The following is a 27258-nucleotide window of genomic DNA, read 5'->3' as shown; positions in this document are numbered from 1 at the left end:
TTTCAGAAAAAATTTTAAAGTTACAAATGATGATTATGACTGAAAAAATGTTCCCACATTCCCCAAACTTACCTTTTTCTTTTCCTTGACATCATATAAAGCCAAACTTGCAAAAATGGGTTCAATTTCAATTTCAAATCTAAAGAAGTAAACACAACTTGGTGAATTCCACACAAGAAGAAAATATTTAATTTTAACTGATACATTTTCCACACATCTGACTAATCACTTCCCCAGACACCCAGCTGTATTAAGTGCTTTAGAAGAGAAGAGAATTGATGTTCTCAGATATCTGGCACGCTGCCAAAGGGAACAATATCAGAACAGTCGCTCAGAACTAGGAGACATGGATGGAAAACTGCATGGAGGAAGATTTGGGCTTGACACAAGGAGTTTCCTAACAAAGCCATGCCCAAGTGGAATGTCCTGGCTGCTTCAGGAGCAGCGATCTCCCTCTCTGGGCCAAGGCTGAACAGCTGCACCTCTCGGAGATGTTGGGAGAGGAATCCTGTCCAGCGGAGGCTTGGGCCGCATGGACACTGGCTCGGTCGGGGACAAAGAGCCATTTCACTGACACTGAAGAACTTCCCCTTCTCCTCAGCATCTTGAGAGAGATGGGACAAACCACCAAAGTGTCTGCCATTCCAATCAGAGAAAACATCAACGATTCCCATGCTTTCCTCCAGTCAAGCCATGTGAAGGGCGCTGCTACAGACGGCCCCTCCTGTATGAGAAGAGCTAAGAGATGGAAGAAAGTGGAGGCCCTCCTGGAGACCCCAAGTGGTCACGGCCAAGTTAGGAACACACACAACTCTCTGAGACTCTCCACTTCACACAATCTGCATTAGTAGCAGCATCTCCACACAGGGAGTCTCCCCACACCAGTGAAATCTTAAGTGTGATACAGAATAACACTAATAATTAAATGGACAAAAGGTCAAAATGGTTCACTGCAATGGAGTCTTACAGACAGTTCTTTGGCATCACCAATGCCAGGAGACAGAAGGGGCTACAACTTGCAATGCCGCCCCCCTCCCCCGGCCCCTGCCAGAGTCCTGTGTTCTTGCCTCACTGCAGCATATGCTGGTGACCCTGATGAGGAGAAGTTCACAGAGGGCAGCTCCTGTGGATCTCACCACCAAAAGCTGCCATTTCTAGGGCTTTACATCACGGAAAATGTAGTCCGACCTCCATGTCACCGGATCTTCAGACGCCTGGAAGGGAGGGGCTACAATCCCCATTTTCAAGAACAGGAAAACAAGGCAGAGATAGAAGAGAGGTGCCCTTGGGCATCGGCCGGGCCACGCTGGAGGAAGGCGCCCATATTCAGGAACCCCAGCACAATTTCTCCTCTCTTCTGCACACCTCTAATGAGCCTGAAAGGTGACACTCGGGAGATGGCCTGTGGGGTTGTCTAAAGCTGAATCAAACCAAATTCATCAAAGACTTTGCACCAGGCCCTGTGCTGAGCCCGGGGATACAAAAAAGAATCAAAAGACAGGTCCTGGCCTCAAGGAGGTCACAATCCAAAGGGACTGACAACACACAGACAACTCTATGCAAAGCAAGTCTCACACACCACCAAGAAGAAATAATTAGCCGAGGAAAGGCGCCGGCACGAAGAGGGCCAGGGAAGGCTTCCAGTAAAAGGCGGGCTGTGGGGCTTCCTCGTGCCCAGCGACCCTCTGCCAGGAGGTGACGGAGGAACTTCGACCTTCATGGGTGGAAGAATACCCTGCCTGCTCTGGAAGTTGCCACACGCATTTGTTAATTCAGACCAAACGTAAAGTCACAGAATGCCTCTCCCCCAAATACGAGGTGTCCGAGCTGGATGGAAAGGCCAGGAGGTACCGCAGTGGGGAGGGCACTGGGGCTCTGGCCTGGGCACAGAGGACGACACCGTGTGTCCCTGGCCAAGTCCTTTCACTTCACAGCCTTGATGTCCTCAATGTAAAATGGAGATAAGAACAGCACCCACCTCGATGGCTGCCAAGAAGATCACATGAGACAGTAGCTGCAGAACCCTTGGCAAAGTGCCTGGCACACAGTGGGCGCTATATGAATGCTTATGCCCTCTCCCTGCCCCAACGGTGTCTTCCACATGCTCTGCAGAGAATTTATTTCCAAGGCTAAGTATTAGTGGAATTAAATCTGGATGACTCCTGATGGATTTCCTGAGATGAGGGTGGTTTCCAGTGTAGATAGTTCATCAGTGAAGGGAATTCCCAGTGTGGAAGAGCCCTCCACCAATGCAGCAGGATGACTCCCAGTGACCTCAGTCTTAGGGAGTGTCTCTGGAACATGGCGGGGGGGGGGGGGGGGGGCAGCCGGGGTCCAGACCTCTCATTTGGTTTTTAAAAGCCTTTGGGAGCTCTTCCAAGAAGGCATTTTGGTCTTCAGACAAGATCATCTTTCCAGTTGAGTCTTCACTTGTGGGCATTTTGACAAACCCATCTGAGCTGGAGTTCTGGCCTTCCTTTTCGCCACAGAAGCTGTCAATGGTCAGGTCCTTTTTTGTTTCTTACTCATTTTGTAGCCTATTTTTAAACTTATTAGATGAAGTCGGCTCCTGGGGCACAGGGGTCACTGTCGCTAGCTTCTTACTGCTCTCAGCTGCGTCAAGCTGCAGCCGCGTGGAGCTGCCGGTGAGACGGCTGAGCCACCCTCCCCTTTCACCCAGGTGAGACAGACCTTTCCTGAAATCTTCTAAATTATCTCCAGTAGGACGACTGTGTCTCTCTGTCTTTTAGCAGGTTCTGTTGTTCCAGAATCTGTTTATAGGCTTGATTTAATGTTGTTTTTGAGGGAAACATGGGAAAGCTCAGGTAGCTTCCTGGCTTCTCTCCGACATCTTGGCTCCACCCACAGAAATCGCCCTTTGGTGTCAGAAGCGAGACTTGACCCAGGCACTGCTGGCTGCCCTCTGTCCCAGCAGCAGCGCGGGGCTGCTGAGCGTGGCAGGATATAACAGGGCAGAGTGCGGAGTCCTCAGTCACACTTCCGCCTTTGTCCATCACCATCTGCCGGGCTCACGGGTCCCGAGCAGAGGCCACACGGAGCCGGCCGCCCCTGCAGAGCATGGCGCACTCTGGCCACAGCCCAACCCTGCAAACCGCCTGCCTGGTCACAGACCCTGGGGCAGTGAGTCTGATGAAGCTTAGGAAGCCCCTCTCCCAATACCAGGGTTCAAAGCATGAAATAAAATGCCTGGAGACCAGCTACCCTGAAATGCACGTCTCCAAAGAGGCCCCATGAGGAGCCCCCGGGGGCCAAGGGTGAATGCACTCACAGCCACCAAAGGGCTCCTGCAGGGGCTACTGTACCGAAGGTGAAATAACAATGGGCGGCAGTTCTGGGGGCTGGAGGGTTTGCCAAGGGACCTAAGATGGTTTGGGTCTGATCCCCATGACGACCCCACAAGCCAGGGGCACTAGGCCGCCTATTTTACAGACAAGGGAAGGAAATCAAACAGAGGTTAAGTGACTAGTTCAGGGTCACACAGCTAGTAAGTATGTGGGGCAGGACTTGAACTCAGGTCTTCCTGACTCCAGGCTGGGTGCTCGCCACACTGCTCTACCTCGAAGAAGAACAGTGCAGTCTGGATAAATCCCAACCCTTGTGGGCCCACAGTTAATACAATACTTGAATCAACACAACAAGGACACCTGTGGACAGACTGTGAGAGGGATGCTCGGGCACCTCCTTCCTTTATTCTGCTTTGCCAGGCATGCCAGTCTGTGCGATGTCCCTGCCCGACGGGGGTCGATGATCCAGTACGAGCTCAGGGAGAATGCCAGCTTGGCTTTTCCTCCAGAAAAAGGGCAGAAGCTCCCTCGGGACTTGTCTGCTTGTCACAAGGGCTGATAGCCAAGGTCAGATGCCAGATTTACTGGGCTGTGCACACCTTCGACACAGTGGAGTGCGTTCAACACAGGGCCTGGAGTAAAGAGCCAAGTCCAAACTCTGCCTCCTACATCCATCTGCCGGCTGTGGGGCCCCGGGCAACTCGCTGAACTTGCTCCTCTCATCTGCCAAATGACAGGGTTGGCCTAGAGGACTCTACAGCTCTCTTCTAGCTTGAAAACTAGTATGCTGTGTTCTGTAATATGGAGCCAATCCCCTCCAGGTGTCACAGGAGGATCAAATGAGATGACAAAAAGTCGGGATTTTTCAAACTCAAAAAAGCACCATTTAAACATTATTATTATCGTTATTACTGTTATTATTACTACTACTAATAGTAGTATTACTATGCCCGTAAGCATCACTCACTATTCCAAGCTTGATTTGCAAAGGATGCGCTGATATAATTAAGTCCAAAAGCATTGTTTTTAAAAACACGATTTTCTACAAATGACTATAAAAAATAATTTCTGACATATTCTGAATTTAAAATACATCCACCTTCTCCCTCCTGTTGCCCCTTTATGAAACGTATGAGAGAAGAGGCTGTGTCTCTAACCCTGTTCGGCCAAACTGGGCGGCTGGAACAAGGGCTCCAGCCTAAATGGGGGTAAAGAAGATGAACACGGCAGGTGGGAACTTTATTCCTCTAAGGGAACAACAGTGAGATTTTCACCGGTGTTATTAGAGAAGAGTTATGGGCAAGGAAGCAGGCCCAGGTAGCCCTACGTTCAAAAGCTGCAGCTCATTAAACTCGTCTGACAGGTTTCCAGTGAAAGGTCATTACAGGCATAAAACACTGGCTCCTAAAGGAACACAGCCATGGCTTTCAAGGGGGTCCCTAAGACTGGGATACTTTTCTAATGCTCTGAATCACCACAACAGTTTTCTTCTTTTCTCTCAAATAGTCTTTCGTTAAAGAAATCAATGGCAGAATGATTCATCTCGACCAAAACAAAGCCAGATCTGCTAAAACCCTAAGGTTTTAACTTGCTCCTCTGAGCTGAAATCACATTCTCTAGGCAAAGGAAACCCCCTGCAAAGCCCTGAAGAGGCAATTCTAAAAACCGTGTCCTACTCTGGGAAACGGGGACTTCAAAGACCATTTACAGTAACCTGCGGCATGAAACTGATCCTGGCATCTAAACAGAGACCTGAAAAGTTCATTGGTCAGAGCGGCAGGAGGGGTGCGGGATAAGCATCTTGGTGCAAAATCACTGTGGAAGGCAAACTCAAACAGGAAAAGAAATACTTACTTGAGGGACAGGCATTTTACAAGAAGTCTTTGACCAAAATGTTCTTTGGGTATTTCGGGAATGCTAAGTCGTTCTATTGGTTCCTCCTGCAAATTGATGAATAAAATTAGAAATGGACGAGTCTTTCAAAGTTTATCCTGGCATTAGAAATTCTCAGAAGTTATTCTCTAAAAGAAGATAGTGCAACAGGCCTCGAACTGAAGGAGGATCCCATGCTATCTTTTTGACTTTTTTCACTGTGATTTGTTTAATAACTTTAAACTTAAAATGTAGTTTTAAATAAAGTTTGGACTTGTTTAATAACTTTAAACTTAAAATGTAGTTTTAAATAAAGTTTGGACTTGTTTAATAACTTTAAACTTAAAATGTAGTTTCAAATAAAGTTTGGACTTGTCAGTAAAAAATAAAAGTCACTCTGCCCTAAGTTAGACATGCTAAACTCATTTGTAGGGGCAACTAAAAAGATGCTGACATTTCTAAATAATAAGCAGCAAAGATGGTCTGGGAACAATTCAAGATCACTAAGATGTAAACGTGGCTTGGCTAAAGCCTAAGAGAGGGCACCAGAAATAAACTCATTTCCAGCAACAGAATTGTGAAAATTAAGCAACGGGGGCAAGTCAAGCTCTTTTTCCCCCACGAAGTTTAAAACTGTAATAATCTTTCCCGAGTTTCTAATGCAGTCAACTCAACAAACAACAATTCTCCAAATACTTCCTACATATCTGCAAAATGTCCTCCTGGGGACAGCCAGGGATGAAGAAGCTTCCACCCAGTGGAGAAGGTCATCAGGCAGCCACCCAAGGAGCCACAGCGGAGGGAGAGATTTCTATGAGCAAGAGAACCGTGCCAGCATGGCCACCTTTGTCCCCAATGTCCGTGAGCTCAGCATACCTCGTCTGGCGCCGGGTGCAGGGCAAAGAGCTCCTTGTGCCGGTTGGATTTTCTCTGGTCGTCATTCTGATGGTCAAGTTCTTCATTCGGAGTCCGGTCCAGCAGACTGGGGAGCAGGGCGTCGGGCAGGGAGTTCTTCAGGTCAAAGATGCTGCAGGCCCAGCTGCCCCGAGGAGTGTCGTCGATGGACATGGACCGTCTCTTAAGGTCATCCTAGGACAGAGAGCATCAGTGAGCCACAGGTGTGTTTTGTGTAAGACAAAAAGAGCTTTTGTGGGCAAATGTGAAGAATCTCACTTGTTCATCCTGGTAGCTGTTACCATCGGGGGCTTCGTCAGATTCAAAGATCTGTTTGGGCAGACCTTTCTGCCTTTCCTTTTGTTTGTCTAACGTGTTGGGATTAAAGCCTGTTCCAAGTTTGTGGTACCTGTTAAAAAAGCAAACATTTAAACCCACTTTGCATTTGTCAAACTCACAATTAATTCATCAGTATCATTTCTTAAAGAGCACAGAATTCTCTGTGATATTCTTGCCATTTCATTTATTTATTATCTATTTATTCATTCATTCATTCATTCATTCATTCATTGCAGGACAATGAGGGTTAAGTGACTTGCCGAGGGTCATACAGCTAGTTAAGTGTCAAATGTCTGAGGCCAGATTTGAAATCAAGTCCTCCTGAATCCAGGGCCAGTGCTTTATCCACTGCACCACCTAACTGCCCCCTATTCCTGCTATTTAAAAAATAATGATGCCCAGTGGAATGATAAATGTGTGCGCTAAATAAATGGCCATCCTGCCAAGGTCCCCAAACATTTAATATTCACTTAATAACATTCACTGTTTTCCAGTTCCATTTCCTTGTACTCTCACAGATGCGTGGGACAGTGAGCCAGTCAACAAACATTGATACCTTCTATGTGCCAGGTACTGTACTAAGTAGTGGGGATACAAAAAGAAGCAAAAGACAAGTGACTGCCCTCAGGGAGCTCACGATCTCCTGAGGGGGGCAGCATGCAAACATCAATATACAAACTGAACTATCTACAGCATAACTAGGAAATGATCAAAGGGCGGGGGGGGGGGGGGGGGGGGGGGGGAGAAGCATCTGGTGGAGGCCGGGATTTGAGCAGGATTTAAAGGAATCCAGCAGTCACAGAGGAGAAGGGAGAGCCTTCCAGCCATGGGGGAGGGCCAGAGGGAGTGCCCGGAGCTGAGAGATGGAGGGTCTTGTTCATGACAGAGTCAGGGGCCAATGTCGCTGGATCTAAGAGCACGTGGTGGGGAGGGAGGGCTAAGACTGGAAAGGTGGGAGGGCGCCATGCTGGGAAGGATGGTTTCTGAATTGGATCCTGGGGGCCATAGGAAGCCACCAGTCTACTGATGTGTAGGGACTGGGGGAGGAGGGGTCTGCATTATAGGAAAATCACTTTAGTGGCTGAACAGAGGAAGGACCGAACTTGGGACAGACCTGAGGCAGATGCCCCACCCCCAGTAGTTACTGTAGCAGTCCAGGCCAAAGGTGACGAGGGTCTGCACCAGGGTGAGGCTGGGTCAGAGGAGAGAAGGGGACAAATCGGAGAGATGCTGCAGAGGTAAAACTGATGGGTCCTGACAACAGCTGGGATAGAGGCATGGGACAGAGCAAGGAGCCCAGGACAACTCAGGGTGGGAGCCTAGGGTACCGGGAGGGTGGTGATGCCTCTACAGTAATAGAGAAGGGATGAGGAGGGAGCATTGGAGGGAAAAAAAGAATGAGTTTTGTTGTGGACATGCTGGATTTAAGGTGTCTACAGGACATCCCGTTAGAAATGTTTGAGTACAGGGGCAGCTAGGTGGTGCAGTGGACAGAGCAATGGCCCTGGATTCAGGAGGACCTAAGTTCAAATCCTGCCTCAGACACTTAATGCTTACAAGCTGTGTGACCCTGGGCAAGTCACTTAACCCCAATTGCCTTACACAGGAAAAAAAAAAAGAAGAAATGTTTGAGTACATATAAAACCTAGATCACATGACTTTCTGTCTTATAAAAACAAATGTTGAACACTATCTCTACATGATGTAACTGGAAAATAATAAAATACTTTTATAATTAAAAAAATGTTTGAAAGGCAGTTAGAGATGGGAAATTAGAGGTGAGCAGAGAGGCTGGGAAGGATGGTTAGATTTGAGAATCATTAGTACAGAGATGATCACTCAATTCATGGAAGCTGATGAGACCACCCAGTGAAGCAGCATAGCAGAAGAGAAGAGGAGCCCAGACAGAGCCCTGCAGGACACCCAAGGTGACTCTGGCAGAGTAACCAGCAAAGGAGACTGAGAAGCAGCAGTCAGAGGGGTAGGAGGAGAATGAGAGGACAGCATCCTGAAAACTGAGAGAGAAGGGACTATCAAGGAGGAAAGAGGGACCAGCAGTGCCTGAAGCTTCAGACAAGCCGAGGGGAATGAGCACAGAGAAGGAGGCCACTGGATCTGGCAGGTGTGTGTGTGTGTGTGTGTGTGTGTGTGTGTGTGTGTGTGTGTGTGTGTGTGTTTTTGCAGACACCTGACGTAAAACCTGAGAAGACCTTTCCAGATTCTAGTTTTATGGAATCAGGATATTGACTCTAGTCAGCTGGTGACCCAAGAAACTGGGGAAATGGAAAGGAAGGAGGGACCAGCTGAGATTAGAGGCACCCACACTGCACAGCAGGTGTGAAGAAGACTGTTTTGACAAAAGTACCCTGCAACCATCGGCTGAAAGGGAGATGGGCTGAGAGGCCAGGAGAAAAAGGGAAAGGACAAAAAGTCTCTGTGAAAATGACCCTGTTTTTACAGGAATCTGAAGGTTAAACCCAGAGTAACGGAGACAGTAAAAGTTTCATTTCAGAAATTAAAAGAAGGAAGCAACATACAGACCAATTGTTGACTGTGTGAAGGATGATGTTAGCTTAAAAAATGAAGCCAGTTAACACCACACACCCACACCCACTCACAGGCCCCAAGCAATGACACAATGGGGCTGCTGCAAGTGGATTCACACAGGCCTCTATGAAGTAGCTGCTACCAGGCAATGCATGGTCACATCTGGAAGGGCTTGCACCCTCCATGCTGTCTTCTTTCAAAAGCCATTCAAACAGCCGCCATCGACATCAATCAACATCAACGCAGGAGGAGGCAGATACAAAGCGCTTTTCCTGCCTCGAGGCACTCAGACTCTAGTACAAATGTGGTTACTGTCGTCAGTGTTCACGGGCAGAGGGTTTACCCATGCTGCAAACTGCTAAGTTTTGCTTCTGTGCCACTTAGATAAATCTGAAAAATGCTGAACTTCATTCCCTTCAATGTCTTTTATAAGAGAACTCCTGCCTGGGATGCTCAGAGAAGACTGTGGAGTTAACCACACTGGGAAGCAAAGAGTAGAGGAATCATTATCCATATATAACAGCTGAAGGCCCAGATACTTTTGTATCACTGGTGATCTTATAATCAAATTAGGGAAAATTGGAAAAATCTGCCTGTCAGGTCTATGGATACAGAAAGAGTTAATGCTCAAACAAGAGACAGAGAGGAAAATGGACAATTCTGATTGCATTAAATGTTAAAGTTTTTACACAAACAAAAGCAATACAGCCAAAATTAGAAGGAAAGCAGGAAACTGGGGAGGGTGGAACCTTTACAGCAAGTTTCTCTGATAAAGGCCTCATTTCTCAAAAATATAAGGAATTGAGAGAAATTTATAAAAATAAGATCCATTTCCCTGTTGACAAATGATCCAAGGATATGAACAGGTAATTTTCAGAAGAAGAAATCAAAACTAATAATAGATTTAAAAAATGCTCTAAATCACTATTGATTAGAAAAATGCAAATTGAAATAACTCTGACATTCCACCTCACACCCCTAACAGATTGGCTAACATGACAGTAAAGAAAAATGACAAATGTTGGAGGGGATACAGGAAAATCAGGACACTAAAGCACTTTTGGTAGAATTGTGAACTGATCCAACTCTTCTGGAGAGCAATTTGGAATTATGCCCAAAGGGCTATAAAACCATGTATACCCTCTGACACAGCAATAGTACTACTAGGTCTGTATTCCAAAGAGATCAAGGAGAAAGGGAAAGGACATATTTGTACTGTGAGAATTGGAATGACACCCCCTGCTGGGAGAGATATTACAGGGAAGCTCTGCCATGAGGAGAAAGCATGTGACTTCGAAACCATGTGACTTTAGCATCTGGAAGTTACCCGGCATCTGGAATTGCCTAGTGTCCAGAAGTTACATCTATAGAACCACCCATGGGACCTGTCAATCAGAGCTGCCAACCAATTAGCTTGGAGCTGTGTGTGTATGTGGACAGCCCTATTTCAGTTTCACAAGGGGGATTCTGGGAGAAGCCCCTGAGGAGGGGTCTTTTGGGTTCCTGACCTTAGCTTGGGGGGTCGGATGCTGGGGTCTATTAGATAGTTAGAGGAAGTTTGCCTTTTACCTCTCTCTCTCTCTCTCCCCTCACCAACTTCTGATGCATTTTAATAAATACTTAAAAGTCTAAACTCTTGCTAAAGCTTCTAATTTAAGGTGACCACTCATCAGATTTTAGACATAATAGCTAGAATTTTAGGCCCCTTACAGTACAAAAGTATTTATAGCAGCTCTTTTTGTAATGTTAAAGAATTGGAAATTGAGGGGATACTCATCAATTAGGGATTGGATGAACAAGTTGTAGCATATGATGGTGATGGAATACTATTGTGCTATAAGAAATGACAAGCAGGATGCTTTAAGAAAGACTTGAAAAGACTTAAATGAACTGATGCAAAGTGAAGTGAGAAGACCTGGAAGATCATTGTACAAAGTAACAGCAATACTGTGTGATGTTCAACTGTGACAGACTTGGCTACTCTGATCAAGGCAATGATCCAAGACAATTCCAAAGACTCATCATAAAAATGCAATCCACCCCTAGAGAGAAAACTGATGAACTCAGTGCAGAATGAAGCAATTGTTTTCTTTATTTTTCTTTCTCCCCCACCCCACAACATGGCTAATATGGAAATATGTTTTGCATGACTTCACATGTATAATAGGTATCATATTTCTTGCCTTCTCAGTGGGTGAGAAAGTGAATAAAGGGATGAAGAGAATTTGGAACTGAAAATATTTTTTTTAAATCTTCCCCCCCCCCCCCCAAATGTCTCTTTTTGCTTCCTCTATTAAAAAAAACCATTTGTTCGATCACTTGCATGCCAGGGAATAGATACTGTTCATGGTGAGAAATCAGACAGCACATTCAAACCATAAACCAGCCTCAATGTGCTGCCAGTCTCACAGCTCTTAATCCTTCATTGAAAAACTTCTTTTTAAGTTTTATTGAAGCTTTTCCTACTCTTCATCTCTTTCACTTTGCAGTGACTGGTGGCACCAGTGCCACCCACTGCAAAGAAGCCCAGTTAATTAAAACAAACCTTTGCCTTCCTAAGCACCCACTACTCCACCTACTCTGGGAGGAGAAGGGAGATAAGGTTCACCAATATCACCTCAACTCAAGCCTCATCACTGCCTTGATCACACTTCAGATATTTGTCAAAGTTGTTTTCCTTGACACTGTTGTGGTCACTGTACCAGATTGTTCTAACTTTTTTTCACTCTATCATTTCAAGTAAGTCTTATTATTACCAAGTTTTCCTGAATTCTTCACACTATTTCTAACATCAAAATAATAATGTTCCCCAACTGACAGGCAAGCCAATTCCGGTGTGAGTAAAGAGTATGGATGCAAGAGATGTTGCAGATTTATTAACTGGATATGAGGTATAGCCCTTGGCATCTTCAGCACAGAGATGATCATTAAACCTATGGGAGTTGCCACAGTCACTAATGGAGAGAGTGCAGAGAAAGGAGAGGGCTTAGGACAGAGCTTTGGGGAATACCCACAATGAGCGGGGCACAACATGGAGGAAGATCTGGCCAAAGAGAATGAGATGGAACCGCTGGAGCCAGGAGCAGAGCATCACATAAACCCAGAAGAGTCAGCCAAGGACAATGTTGATCACAGATCATGAAGTGCAGAGGAGGAGTTCAGTGGGAGACTCTGAGCAGGGCTGAATTAGAAAATGATAAGAACCGGTGGAGTTTGTAAAAACCAGTCACAGAAAGCCTCAAGAAGCCAGTCACACCAGGGTGACAACAGGAAACAACAAAAGGTGGAAAGTGGAAAAAATCTGGAAGATTCTGAAGAAAACCTTTTCACAATCACGAGCAGCAGATCCACCCCATTTGGACTCTTGTGCTAGCTTCACAAGTGCTGGATGACAAAGTGGAAACGTTACTGAAGACATCAAAGATGGGAAAAACAAGCAAACTGGAGCGAGTGCTTCAGGCAAAGCCGTCTGAGAGCAGCCACTGAATTCGATTCCAATCCCGCTTCAGACATTTCCTAGCTGTGTGACATCAGGCAGATCCTTTAACCTCTGTTTGCCTCACTTTTCTCCACTGGAAAATGGGAATATTAATGCCAAGGACCTCTCAGGACTGTTGTGAGGATCCAATGAGATTATATTTGTAAAGCACCCAGCACAGTTCTAGGCACATAGTAGACACCTAATAAATGTTTACTCTCTTCTCAGTTTGGGAGGGATTAGCAAGGCATGAAGAAGGAAGACTATCAAAGTAACTATACCTCTGATTTACTTACATTTACACACACACACACACACACACACACACACACACACACACACCCCCACCCTCTTTCTGGTTTTCACCTCTTGGTCTACATATTTGTTGTCTAAAGTACAAGTTACTAGAAGCCGCTCTTCTTTGCCGTGAGCTGCCGCCCATGTTGGCTGGCAGTATTCCTCCCCAAGGGGTGCATGGCACACCACGAAGCCCAGTGAACTGTGACAACCAGCCAAGGGCAGGACGGTGACCAAAAGAGTCCCTCTCAGGGTGGGCCTTCATACAGAGGACTCTACCTGTCATCGCCACCTCAGCTATTGTCAGGGACCTCATTCTTTTCAGAAAGCAAATTATTTCACATGGATTCGAGGAGCTTTTACTAAGAGTTTTCTGGATTATCTCATCAGATTACAATCAGGCTTCTTCATTGTTGTCAGAGACAAGTGGAAGCAGGGGTGGGTAGAGCAGAAGGACAAATGGACAGGCATTTTCTTTCCCTTTGCACCCATGGGGGGGGGCACTGAGGAGGTGGGGTGGGGGGGAGACTTGGCTTTGTGCTAGCACCTGGTTGTAAAGGAGAATTCTATTGGTGGTGAAAGGCAAGTCACTGGAAGTGACCATGACGTAGCAAACAGACCTCACTAAGGAAACGCTTGTTAAAATGCTCCCTTTCTTCCTCTCCTGTTTTTGTCAGGCGGTTTTCAAATCTTAGGGCTATTAGTCACCAAGCTTGAACTACTGAAGAAGCAAGTGCAGGCACAAAGAGCCCAGGAACTTACTTTCGGTTCACAATGGCCCAATCCTCGGTATAGCTTCTTACGCAGTCTCTAACATGTGGGTCCATTTCACTGTTTCAGAAGAAAATCCATTAGTGTGGCCATCAGGAAGAAAAGTACTTGTATAGCACGAGCCCTCGCCTTTCTGCGTGTTAGGGAAACCCCAGCCCGCCTCTCTGGAAGGCCGGTGAAACCCGCAAAGCCCTTCTCAGAATCACGTTTTTAAACATATAAAAGATACTACAGAGGTTTTAAAAAGCAAACAAATCACGTTGAAATAGTCATCAAAATATGTTTTAAAAACAAATCCACGGATGCCATGGCAAGAGCCCCTGCTCTGTATGAAAATACACCTTGGGGACACAATCCAGGGAGTCAGGCCCAATTACAGAAGCAGGCAGCGGCTCCCATAAGCCAGCCCAGCTCCCCTGCCTGCCTCCTTACCTCTCTTCAGGCACAGCAGACACAAGTGTCCGACAGTCCCGGGGATTGTAAACCACTTCGATGTCATCTGGGGGAAATTCAAGCAAATCCCTTAGAGGCCCAGACTCCACAGCTAGGGGATGAGTCATTAGGTAATCTTCGAAATCCACTGGATCCACAGCTTCGGTGAGGGGAACCTAAAAACAATTCACAGAAGACTTCTGAATGAGCACAATGATTCAGCTGAACTTTCCTCTGGATCTCAGCTGATCCTTGAGCAGACAGGTCCCAGGGCCGATCTCCCAAGGCCTGCCCACGACGGAGGCATTTTATCCTGCTCACAGAACACCTCCTCTGTAACTCCTGCTGGCTCTTGTCTGATGTCACGAGGGTCTTCAAAGGGCCCCTCAGGGGACATCCACGCACCTCTCAGAACTGAGGGGCTCCCAGTCTAGGGGCCCCTGCTCGAGACACTCAGCAGCCCCTCTTCATGCCCATCCCTGAAATCATGGGCTTCACCTCCCTCTTCAATTCAGCTGAGGACTTCTGCATTGACCTGTGCATGCGGGTGCTCAGCCCAAGACATCAAAGACCAGAAGCCAAATGGACACCTGAGAACCTGCTCCATCGCAAGCCAACTGCTCAGAGCTGAAGGTGAGTGTGACCTAGGCATCCCTGAAGGCAGAGTGATAGAGCAATCTGTCAACTGCTAGGGACCTCCTTCCAACCTGACATCACTCCATTAAGACTAAGGACTTCCTGGGGCAGCTAGGTGGCACAGTGGATAGAGCACCGGCCCTGGATTCAGGAGTACCTGAGTTCAAATCCGGCCTCAGACACTTAACACTTACTAGCTGTGTGACCCTGGGCAAGTCACTTAACCCCAACTGCCTCACTAAAAAAAAAAGACTAAGGACTTCCTTAGGGCCCGTAGCTGATCTGTCATCACCCCATTATATTCCTTCTTCACTGCCCCCCACCTCCCAAGGGGCTCATGTTAAGCCTCCTCCCCTTGAGGGTGTTAAGATAAATAAAAGGCCTAATGCTTCCTGCATCACAGCTTTCTTCTAATTCTCTGCTAACCCCAAGCACAGAGCATTACATTTGTCCCTGCTACAATATATTAGATCCATCCATTCTTCTAAGACATCGACCTTGGGGGCTGTCATCAGCATTGTCTGTCCCTGCCAGCTTGGTATCATCTGCACATTCAATAAGCAGGCCTCGCACGGCTTCATGTGAGGCATCAACCACAATGGAGGACAGCAAAGGCCAAGGACAGCCTCCCTGGAGAAATGCCTAGGGACCGCCTGAGTGCCCCCATCATCGAGACCCTCTCTCTATCCTGTCCAAAGGCTGTTAACTTTGATCACTACATTATTCCTTAATTTAGTATTCTTTTTTTTTTAAATTTTTTTTTGGTGAGGCAATTGGGGTTAAATGACTTGCCCAGGGTCACACAGCTGTTAAGTGTTAAGTGTCTGAGGTCGGATTTGAACTCAGGTCCTCCTGACTCCAGGGCAGGTGCTCTATCCACTGTGCCACCTAGCTGCCCCCATTATTCATTAATTTAACTACAATTGTTATGTATCTGTAAAGAGAGCACAGCATAAAACAGAATACTGGGACTGGGGCCAAGAAGCTGCCTGTTCCAGTCCAGATACGGTACGCAGCACTCCAGTAAAGGTGACACAGCTGCAAGCACCAAGGGAGGTATGTGCTAAGCCTTCTCAGGCAAGCCATCCATGGGCTTCCTAGCAGTCCCTGGCTGGAGAGCAGGCTATAAAGCTCCTTTGGGGATTCAGGTATTAAGCTATTGCAAACAAAGATACAAGTCATTCTCATGTCCAAGAGGCCATGTAGTCCACCCAGAACTGCATCTATAACATACTGGATAATTGGTCATGGGACCTCTGCTGGAAGAACCCCCAGTGAGAGCAGAGCCACTACCTACCAACCCTCTGTGGCCTCCCCACCCAGGTGGGGAGCTTTCATAAGCATTATATCAAGTCAAAATTGGTTTCTGTATGCCCAACCTGGCTCTGCCTCTGGGGTCACATGTAAGTGGCTTTAAAAAAAATTCTAAATTTAACAATTACCAAAAAAATTTCTATGTGTAAAGCAGAACAAAAAATGATTTCATTTAAAATCTCAAATCCCGATTACATAAAGCTTGCTTTTAAAGTACATAATACCACATGTTACTTTCAACACTGCCCCACTTGTCTGTGTTTCTGTCTAACCTTCTATTTTCTCCTATAAATTTTATAAAGACTTTTTTCTTTCCTTCTGTTTTTGAGAGGACATTTTCATTAGCTCGTCACTCCCTCAACAATAAAAAAGATGTTGTCCTTCAGTTTGAGATGTGGTCTCTTAGCCTCACCTTCTTCCCAACTTTTTTCATTATTTACCTTGGGAATCTTGTCTTTGGTTCCTCCAGATTAATTCTGTCACTTTTTTAGCTATTCAGAGTTATCCTTTAAGAGCCAATAGATGGCCAAGGAAAGGCAGTAAGCACTTGGAGCTCCTGACTCGATCATGCCCCAAACCTCCAAATAATGCCATAAGACAATTCCTGGAGCAGCAGAACCCACAAAAGGATGGGCTGAGATCATTTTCCTGCCAAAGATGGCTTAGAAGGTTGGCAGGAAAGGTCTGCTGGACCAGGGTGATTGTGAAGCAAAGTTAACCTTTATCAGTCAGACTGCTATGACAATAAGTAAATTAATTCAGCCATTTAGCTTATTAGCATGATCCAACTGTAAACAATCTCTCTCCACTTATTTAAGTCTGTCTTTATGTAAAGAGTATATACTGTAACTGTATTCACAGCATTTTGCGGTATAGTTCCTAATATTTTATACATTTTATAATGATTTTTAATGGAATTTCTCTATCTCTTCCTGTTGGCTTTTATTGGTAATATATAAAAAGACTGATAATTAATTTGAGCTTGTTTTATATCTTGCTACTTTCCCCAAGTGCTTAATTAATTTTCAGATAACTTTGCAACGTTCTCAATTGAATCTGCAAAAGGCAGTAATTTTATTTTTTCTTTTCCTATGATTATCCCCTCAGCATCTTTTTTTTTTGTCTTACTGCTAGAGCTAGCATTTCTAACCCTGTATCGAATAAGAATGGTAATAATAGTGACACTTATAAGTGCTTAATGTTTATTGATTGATAATGAGCACGCTTGCTTTTCCTTGGATCTTAATAGAAAGGCCTCTGATTTATCTTCATTATATAGAATTTAGGCTTTTTAGAAAAAGATAGATACTACTTACTATGTTAAGAAAAGCTCTATTTAGTCCTCTGCTTTTTGGTGTTTTTACTAGGAAGGATTATTGAATTTTACCAAATCTTTTCCCATATCTACTGAAATAATTATGTGATTTTGTTACATTTGCAGTTTTCCTAATATTGACTCAACCTATAAATCCTACCTCTTAATGATATACAATCTTTCCGAAACAATACTGCAGCCATTTGCCAATGTTTTATTTTCAATTTTTGCACTGATTTTTACAACACATTTTCTATAATTTTCTCCTTCTGATATGTCTCCTCTTAATTTAGATTATCAAGACCATAATTGTATGAAATAATGAAACTGGTAGGATCCCCTCTTTTCCTGTTTTTTGCAAACAGATCATGTAAAACTGCAATTAATTGTTCTTTGAAAGTTTCATAAAACTCATCTGTTAATTCATTTGGTTCTGAGATCTTTTTATTTGGAAGTTCATTTATTATTGCTTGATCAATTTCCTTTTCTGAAATTGAGTTCTTTAAATTATGTATCCCTTGTCCTGTTAATCTGGGTATTTTCTATTTTTCAGGATTTCGTCTATTTCCTTTAAATTATCCATTTTGTTGGGATATAATTAGGCAAAAATGTTTCTAATAATTTTCTTCATTTCTTCACCATGTGCTATGATTTCTTCATTTTTTATACTGGGAAGAGCAAAATAGTTAATGGCTTATCGATTTCACTGTTTTAAAGCCTCTCATTTTATTCATTGATTCAAGATTCCGTCTGGTAACACTCTCTCTGCCTTCAATACATAACACTCCTCACAGGTACTATAGGGACCTCCCTGAAGCCCAGGTGTAATAACAATTGTGCCAACCACTGTGCAAAGCACAAGTGTTATCTCATTTGATTCTAACCACTGCCCCAGGAGGTGAGTGCTATGACTATCCGCATTCCACAGATGAAGATACAGACAAGTAGAGGTTAAGTGACTTGTCCAAGGACACAGAGCGAGTAAGTATCCAAGACCCAATCTGCACTTGTGCCTCCAGGCCCAGTGCTCAGCCTACGCTTCCCCAGGTGACTCCCCTTCTTAACAGTAACACCCACTGCTCTCTCCTGCCTTGTTGGGCTTGTTAAGAGCTTCACAGCATGGCCCCAGCCTTATTCCTTGTGCTCCTGCTCCCCTTGGTCCCGGGCAGTGCAGCCAGATGGCCCCTGCTGCTCTTCCTCTCACGGGGTACGGCACCCTCCTCTCCAGACCCTCACATCGGCCACCCCTTTAGAGGCGTGTATTTATGAATCTGCTCCAGGAAGGGCCAACATGGCCTCCCCAGTGCGCCAGGAGGGAACTGACAAAATGGAAAAGGGGCTAAGTCTGTGGGAGAATGAGATGGGGTTCCCCCGCCTCCCTGCCTGCTGCTGCCCACAGGTGCTCCTGGTTGAGGACAGTGCTTCTCTTCTGGGAACAGCTGAGCCCTGGAGCCAGAGGGGGATCAGAGCCAGCAGGCTGTGCCCTCTTGTCCTTCTTACCTCCGGGTTCTTCTGACATCTCTGCCCCTTCCCCTCCTTTCCCCAGTGTTTTCTGGGTTATTTCAGGGCGACTGTGTTAAGAAGAGCGTGGATAATCAGAAAGAAGGTTTTGTCGTAAAAAATTCTATGCCAAAAAGTGTATTCTCAGCAATCTCTAGTGAGAGATTAGTTGGGTGACGGCAGGAACCAGCCCCCCATTTCCTGTAGCTTCCATAGCACATCAGGCTAGGAACAATGAGGACTGACTCCCCTTACCTATGTCCAGACAGCCCCCCATGACCTCAGCAGAATGGAAGCTCCTGGAGGGCAGGGCCCATTTCATTTGGGTCTTTTTACTCCCAGGTCCTATGAGAGAGCCAGTCGCCAGCCAAGAAGGGAGCAGCGAGCAGACCCCCGGGCCCGCCCTCCTAATCCTCCGTCTGAGGGCAGGGTGGCCTTGGCTCAAATGACCCTTTCCAAGAGGTCCTCCCGGGCCTCCTTGTCGTCGTCAGGTTCTGCTCAGGAAGGATTCTCCTCTGGACCTGTGTCCTGGACATCCCCGGAGCCTCAGTGTCTTCTTCTGTTATTCATGTCTTCATATTTCATTCCTGAATCAAGATTCTGTGCCAGCGGGGGCAGCTAGGTGGCACAGTGGATAGAGCACCAGCCCTGGATTCAGGAGGACCTGAGTTCAAATCCGGCCTCAGACACTTTACACACTTACTAGCTGTGTGAACCTGGGCAAGTCACTTAACCCCAATTGCCACCACCCCCCCCCAAAAAAAATCACTTCAAAAAGGATTCTGCATCAGGGCCAATCGGGGGTCCTGAAGAGGACGCCAGGCCCTGTTGGCACCTCACCTGTACCATTTCAGGTCTTGCCACTGGCTTTCATTCCCATGGGTGCCTGTGCTCCAGGGCCAGCAGGTTTGCAGAGCGCCAGCATCCCCTGAGAACAGGGCATGGTGTCCTATGTACAAGGCCTCACTCTCTCTACAGAAGGAGCCCTCTGGGTGGTATGTATCAGCTTCTGTGTTTGCTGTGTGGCCCCAAGCTGCTGCGCTACACAGTCCGAGTGCCCCGGGGCTGACTTGCCGCTGGAAGCTGAGGGCTCCTCACGGCCGCCTGCTGAGAAGGCACTTTCCCATTTCTTGTCATTGTCTGGTCTTGTGCTGGGGCTTGATCGTCCCTGGGGACCTTGTGGTCAGGGGAGTTCTCAGTTCTGCTTCCCTTGGCCCTCCCCCACGCCTGGCCCGGCCCAGATCTTCTTCCTGCCCTTGCCAGTCCCAAGGCTTTAGGTATCCAGGCAACTCTACCCTGCTCTGAGTCACTCAGGAACGGGAGAGACATCACGAGACTGTCTTCTGGACTGGCAGACCAAGGACATGGCTGACGAGCTCCAAGAAGGGGCAGCCAGGAAGGCTTCCCTGGACGCGTCGGGCCGGGCCAACCTTGTGCCCTTTCTGACAGGATCGCCACTGTGACCTCACCAGGCGGGGGCTGCACGAATCACCCTCAGCGGCGGGACACGGACACACCAGCCGGGCTCCAGGGCAGGGCCCGGGGCTCTGGCCTGGGGATGTTTCACCTCTTTACCAACGTCTTGGATAAAGGTGGAGCCAAATCTGCAGTCAACACAAAGGTGAAAGGGCGCCCAGGATCCAGAAGGATCTCACGGGCCAGAGCATCAGGCTGATCGAATAAGACAAGTGGAGGATGAAACGTCAAGTCATGAAAAAGATCAACTTCACAAGTGTAAAACAGTGGAGACCTAGGTTCTGAAAAAGATCTGGGCGGGCTAGTGGACTACAAGCCCCACAAGAGTCTGTAGTATGGTGTGGCCGTACTGAGAAGGGCACAGGGAAGCAGGAATTCCCTGGCCCGATGCTTTGCAGCCAAGCCGACTGGGTCCACTACAAATGGACTTTATCTGGCTTTGACAAGGCTCCCGTCTCATGCTTTCCTAAGAAGATAAGGGGCCGTGGGGGCTGAGTCTCCTCTCCTCTGAACCTCAAGCACCCTGACATCCCAGCCCCGTCTCTCCTGCAGTTTGGGCTGAAGAAGCCCCTTCTCCCCTCCTCTCTCTGGCCCTGAGAGGCTGCAGCACAAAGGAACACATAATCTGATACGAGGCAACATAAAGCCGCCTTTTACAATCTGGCCGGTGTGGTTCGGTTACCCATCTGCCTCCTCCCTACACTCTCAAGCACACTCAGACTGGTCTTCACGTGGCTCTCCATCTCCCACCTCTGCCCCTCTGCCCGAGCCGTGTCTCCTGCCGGGAAGCACACCCCCTCCTCACGGCTGCCTCACGGAATCCCTACCTGAAACCGGTGGGATCCCCACAGCTGAGCCTGCCAGCCCCACCCACCAATTGATCCAGTGTCTCTAGTATATGTCCATTCCCAAAAGAATATCAGCTGCCTGAGGGCGGGAAGTGCTTCATTTGCCAAAGCCCAGGAAGGAGCAAATGCCTAGAGATGCTTCCTCCTGGAAGCCAGAGTGCCTCGGCTTTGTCACCTCTGCTGACCTCGCAGGACCTCCCTCCGACGCCAAGCCACTCCCCAGTTGGCAGCTGCCTCCATCTCCAATATCACTTATCTTGGGATGATACCAAGAGTAACTTCAGGGGCGGGTCGGGATCCAATCTGCGATTGTCACAGGCTGGATTCTTAGAGCAGTCCTTCAAGGAGACGGAATCCAATCCATCCGGTCCAGGAGCATTCTTTGGAGTGAAGAACCGGCATGTCGTGATGGCAGCTCCATCACCAAGAGAAGGATTTGCTTGTGCGCTTCCCCACAGGCCGCACGGAACAACTGTGGTTGTGATTCTCACACACCCCAGAGGAAGTCTTTGTAATCTAAGTATGCGAGCATCCTTAAAAAGCAACAGCAGAGTCTGCCATTTTACTAGAACTGCCCAAGTATCAGAAAGACCTCATGTCTCTTAGACTTTGTACACATAACTGTTATTAGTGACTCCGCAAGCTCAACGTTTTCTGTGAGGCAAAGATTGCTCCAATCTGCTACTGTCTTTCCCTAGTTGTTCTAGTGCCTCTTTATAGGAGGAGGGGGTTCTAACAATGAGATTATCTAGAGAGGCATGTGCACAAGTGTGAGCATGTGCGTGTGGTATGTGTGCACATGTATGTGAGTGTGTACGTGCATATGTGTGTGCATGCACACACAAACACGTAGGTGAGTGCAAGGGGAGACAGCAGCAAAGAGATGAAGTGAAGGGCACAGGGGCTCCAAGTGTTGAGAGGGAAGGCCCTGAGTGCAGGAAAAGGCGGCCCCCTTGGGTCAGCTTGTGCTCCTTGGGCCTGGCATCACCTGCAAACTGCAGAAGGAAAGCGCGTGGCCCGGGGGCGGGGGAGGCCCCGGGCTGAGAGCATTCCCTGCTCCTCGGGAAGCCCGTTCTCTGTAAAACACTTCCCGTAAGTGGCTCCAGCCTCACCAGGCTCCCCCCATTTCCGCTGCGCTACTTACAGTGGCATGGTGGGAAACGTTGCCCACGAGGCTGAGGTTCTTGAGCAGCTGGGGCGAGCCGCTGTACTGGCCCGAGATCTGCTTCCTCACTTCTGCCGCCACCGTTCTATGAGAAGGAAGGCACATCACAGATTAGAAAGGAATGCTGCGAGCGGTTATTCTACACCAATGTGTGAGTAAGATTAACCACAATTAACTAAGCTAGGGTTCTAAGAGAAGACTGCATGGGCAATAGGGGAATAAAAAAAAGGGGGACGATAGCACTGCATCAGCATCAAGGGGCTGGCACCATGGAGGGAGCACTGTTCGAATCCTGCTTTGGGCACACATGAGCTGTGTGGAAAGTCACTTAACCTCACTCAGCCTCAGTTTTCTCATCTGTAAAATGGAGTAGGGGGCACATGGGAATCCAATGAGATCGTTCATTCCAGTGTACTTTGCAAACTTAAAGTGCTAGGATAAATGGTAATTGCTATTATTATCATTGTTGCTGCGCAGTCATTTTTCAGTCACATCTGACTATCCATTTGGGGTTTTCTTGGCACAGATACTGGGGTGGTTTTGCCATTTCCTTCTCCAGCTCCCTCTACAGATGAGAAAACTGAGGCAAGGGGGTTAAGTGACTTGCTCAGGGTCACACAGCCAGTGAGTGTCTGAGGCCAGATTTGAACTCATGAAGAGGAGTCCTCCTAACTCCAGCCCCATGGTGCTCCCTAGCTGCCCCCCATTATTATCATTACTCCAAGCCTATAAATGAACTTTCTGATTCTTCAAAAGCAAAAATGGAGAGAGATGATGAATTCGGTTTTGAAGCCACTGAATTTAAGATGTCTCTGGGACACCCAATTCAAGATGCCCACGAGGCAAATGAAGAAGGGGTGAGAGATCGGCAAGCTAGCTTGGGATGGGTGGGCTAGAGAATCACCCTCATAGACATGGTAATTAGGTCCAGGAGATCTGCTGAGACCACTAAGAGACAGAAGTGAGGGAGAAGACAAGGGGCTGAGGACAGAGCCCTGTGGGGCACCCGCTGTCGGCTGGCATGACCCAGACACGTGGTCTGATAGGGCCGAGGACAGAGCCCCGTGGGGCACCCGCTGTCAGCTGGCATGACCTGGACCATGTCCAATGGCTAGGAGAAACAGCCCGGAGAGGTGTCCACACAGCCCAGGGAGGAGGCTGTGCCAGTGACTGCAGGAAGGTCCAGAGGGGTGAGGACCAAGCCTCTGGGTTTGGTGAACAGGAGCCAGCCATGGCATGATGAGGCTGGAAGCCAGGCTTTAGAGTCAGGTGAGAGTGAGGGGAAGAACGTGGAGGGCAGCAGAGGGCATCTGGGTGGCAGGAGACGAGGGTGAGGGCGGGAGAGGCGGCTTGCGGGACGTGAGGCCAGGGCGAGGTGAGGCCGGGGCGAGGGGAGCCAGGGGAGGCCTGAGGTGGGGAGGGCCACTGCAGGGAGCAGGAGAGGGAGTAGCTGCTGGGTGGGAGGCACTGCCTGGCGGCAGCAAGGGCCCAGCACACACCCATGGTGGCCCCTGTCAGGACCGCCACATGCTTCTCTCCGCCTGCGCTCAGCAGCACATGTGGAAGAGCAAAGACACGCAGGGTGGAGGGAGCCAAGGCTGAGGCTTGGCTGGGCAGGAGCAGAAGGGTGGGTGTTGGCACTCCAGGCCTTTGAGAGTACATAGAGGTAAAGCGGCTCACCCAGGGATGAGAATGGGAGGAGGAGGTTAAGGGCTCTGAGATCATGACATGGGGAAAGAACAGGAATACTCATCTCTTGTGATCCTACGAGAGAATTTCAGGGTTCATGGAGGGGGAGCATGTGTGGGTGGGTGGGGCCATCTTTGGCTGAGGCGGGGTAGAAGGGCAGGTCCGGGGCAGCTTGGTCAAGGAGGAAGGCAGAAGATGGAAGGAGAAGCTCTCACCTATAGGCTCGTCAGTGGCCTAGGGAACAGGCATTCCAGAGAGCACCAGCAAAGGGCTGGGGTCTAGAACAGGACGTGGGGAGGAGGGGAGGACCTGCCACCAACGGGAACAGGGGACCAGGCAGTGGGAGGCAGTTCTTCATGGAAGTGATGCCCAAATATGAAAGTGCCAAATATACCATTATTCACTCAACTGACACGGCGTCATCATAAATGTGAGCTGTCCAGTCGCCACCCCCTGCCTCTGTCTCTGTCCTTGCCCAGGAGTTCAACAAGCACTTTTTTTTTTTCTGGTGGGGCAATGAGGGTTAAGTGACTTGCCCAGGGTCACACAGCTAGTGTCAAGTGTCTTGAGGCTGGATTTGAACTCAGGTCCTCCTGAGTCCAAGGCCAGTGCTTTATCCACTGCGCCACCTAGCTGCCCCTCAACAAGCACTTATGTGCAATGAGTAGAAAACAAATCACTATATCTTCTTTTTCTATTATGAATTTTTTTTTTTTTAGTGAGGCAACTGGGGTTAAGTGACTTGCCCAGGGTCACACAGCTAAGTGTTAAGTGTCTGAGGCCGGATTTGAACTCAGGTACTCCTGACTCCAGGGCCGGTGCTTTACCTACTGCACCACCTAGCTGTCCCTATATTACGAATTTAACAGTCATCAACAAAAACAAGCACTTCAATACTCAAAGAATAAGAGGACTGCATAAGAAACAGTGAGTTTCTGCTATATAGTTTAAATTTAACAAGGTAGTCAGATAAAATGGCTCTTTTGTCTTCCTTTCTCAACATTCTTTCTTTTCTACATTAAAACCCATTTTATTGATGTCCTTTTTCTTCAACATCTCTCCCTACCCGTGAGCCCCACCCACACCCCCCAAGACACCCTCCCCCAACACGCTGGGGCATTGGCTGTGTCTGGAGTCCGGCTGGTGATCAGAGCAGGAAGTGACCTCAGCGAGTGCAGGGCCAAACCCACACTCTCTTGGGCCACTTACAGCCCGCCAGGCACTGGCTGGCTCTGTCAGACACTCCGTCCTTTCACATGTTCTCTGATCCACTCCAACTGGCTGCCCGGATGCTCCTCACACCCAAGGAGCCATCTCCAGCCTCCGAGCCTCTATCGGGGCCGTGTTCTAGGCCCCCTCCAGCACCACATTCTACATGAGGCTAGTGCCCCCTCCAATTCCCTTCTATTTAGGTGTTTGTGTATGTGGGGCAGCATGATGTGGTGGCCAGAAAGCTGGCTTCAGGGCCGGGAAGGAAGGGGTTCCAGCCCATTTCTGACACACAAAGCCATCTCCATGCCCTTGGCCAGTGGCGACAAACCCAAAGAGAAACAGGGCCACTCAATGGTACAAAAGGATCCATGCAGATCACTCTGGCTTAGGAAAACCACATTCTTTTAAAAACTATTATTAGCTTTTAAAAATTATTATTTATTTTAACATTCTTTTAAAAAAAAATTTGAGTTCTAAATTCTCTCCCTCCCACTCCTCCCCTACCCATCGTGAAGGAAAAAAATATAACCTCAATTATACATGGAAAACAGGTTTGAGCCACATTGGAAAAAAAAAAGTGAAAAAAATATGTTTCAATCTGCAATCAGACTCCATTGGTTCTTTCTCTGGAGGTGGATGGCATTAAAAAACTACATATTAATATTATCTATGTTCAATTGTATTTTGGTTGATTTTGTTAAATATTTCCCAATGACATTTTAATCTGGTTCCCTCCAAATGAGAGAGAGGGCCTTCCCTTATCCCAAGGAAGCCAAAGACACGGTGCCCATGCCTGTGTGACACATGCACAAATCGTCTGAGGGCCAGGATGGTTTCTTTCTTGTACTTGCACCCCAGACAGTGCCCAAGAAGCACCTGGCACCATGTGGGTGCTCCCAAGGTCACACGAGTCACCGGGACAGCTCCAGGCTTCATACTCAGCTCCCCTGACTCCAAAGCAGGCCTTCTTTCTTGGGGCCACGCTGTGTTCCAGTGCTAACAGCACTGTGAAGTGAGCCCAAGGAAGCAGGTACATTATCATGGTAGAGTGGTACAGTCACACCGGAGACTATATAAGACCAGCCCCTCATCTCGAAGAATCCAACCATCCGGCCAGTCTAGTCATCACCAAAAATAGTTCATCAATGACTGTTAAATCAGGCAGCTGTGCTGAGGTTCAAATGAGGAGATCGTGTACGGAAAGCATTTGGAAAACCTTAAAGAGCTTTATAACTATGAATTGTTGTTGTTATTACTTTGAGACCCAGATGCCAATTTCCCAAGTAGTAGGTGCTTAAGGTACTCCCTAGCTAGTGTCGCCTCCTTGGCGACACACCTATATCAGACGTCTCTTTTCTTCCTCTCCCTCTGCCCCCCAAATACTTGCAGGCACTGCTTTCCAAACAGCTGAGGAGGCCTCCCTCCCACTGCACTCCCAGGCTGCCAAGGGCAGACACAGAGCCAGCTTCCAATCCCTCCGATTAAGAAAACCAGGTCAGGGGGAGAAGAAAAAGAAACCAGAAGCTTCAAGATGGGAATCGCTCCGAGAGGAAAACTAAGTAAAAATCTGAGCCCTCAAATTCAGCAGAGAAACTCGCAAAGGAACAGATACACAAAATACACCCAAGACACAGGAGCAGAGTCCAAGAAAGAACTGAATCTGTCAGCCAGGGACATTTATTTCTGGGCAGAGAGAGTTTCCCAAACCAGAACTGAAAATCAGGAAAGTCCTGTGAAACTGAGAGACCCGTCAGCCTCCGGATAAGGAATGTCCTGTCCTCCCACCTACTCTAAAACTCAGGCTAAGGCGTGTGCGGGAGGGGGTGCCACTAAAGGGGCTGAAATGGCCCAGGGACGCCACCACTCACAGGTGTATGAAGGGAATTCCCTCCTCCTGGCTGCTTTTACACTGGAAAAAGCAGGCTGGCAGTTCCCGCTTGATCAGGTCACAACCAGCCCCAGAAAGCTGAATGAGGAAAGGCCCTTGATTCCCAGCTGATTATGGGAAAGCAAAAGCAGGCCTCGCGGATCTCCTGATTGTGAATAATACGGTCAGCGTTGGTGAACTTTACAATTTGATGCTAGGCGTCTTTGTCACTGGTATCCAGAAAAAAAAAAAAAAAGGCTAAAAAAATGCCACTCTTTAAATATTCAGTTCCAGAATTTGA

The 27258-nt window shown here is 47.7% G+C and overlaps 1 protein-coding gene across 8 annotated transcripts in view; it reads right to left on the bottom strand.

Annotated features, from left to right (window-relative positions):
- The window catches only part of DOCK7 (dedicator of cytokinesis 7), a 171812-nt gene that overhangs the window by 131518 nt on the left and 13036 nt on the right, over nt 1–27258 (bottom strand). For all 8 annotated transcript variants that reach the window (XM_043964124.1, XM_043964125.1, XM_043964126.1 and 5 more), the window contains exons 2-8: nt 22169–22274; nt 13936–14111; nt 13495–13563; nt 6351–6480; nt 6054–6266; nt 5160–5245; nt 73–139 (exon numbers count right to left, since the gene is read on the bottom strand). In XM_043964124.1, the coding sequence (XP_043820059.1) occupies nt 73–139; nt 5160–5245; nt 6054–6266; nt 6351–6480; nt 13495–13563; nt 13936–14111; nt 22169–22274 (847 nt within the window). The remainder of the gene's footprint in view (nt 1–72; nt 140–5159; nt 5246–6053; nt 6267–6350; nt 6481–13494; nt 13564–13935; nt 14112–22168; nt 22275–27258) is intronic.

Source organism: Dromiciops gliroides, chromosome 4 (genome assembly GCF_019393635.1).
Source record: "Dromiciops gliroides isolate mDroGli1 chromosome 4, mDroGli1.pri, whole genome shotgun sequence".
In the NCBI taxonomy this organism is placed as follows: domain Eukaryota; kingdom Metazoa; phylum Chordata; class Mammalia; order Microbiotheria; family Microbiotheriidae; genus Dromiciops; species Dromiciops gliroides.
The sequence above is the reverse complement of the archived record's forward strand: the minus strand, read 5'-3'. Positions and strand labels throughout refer to the sequence as shown.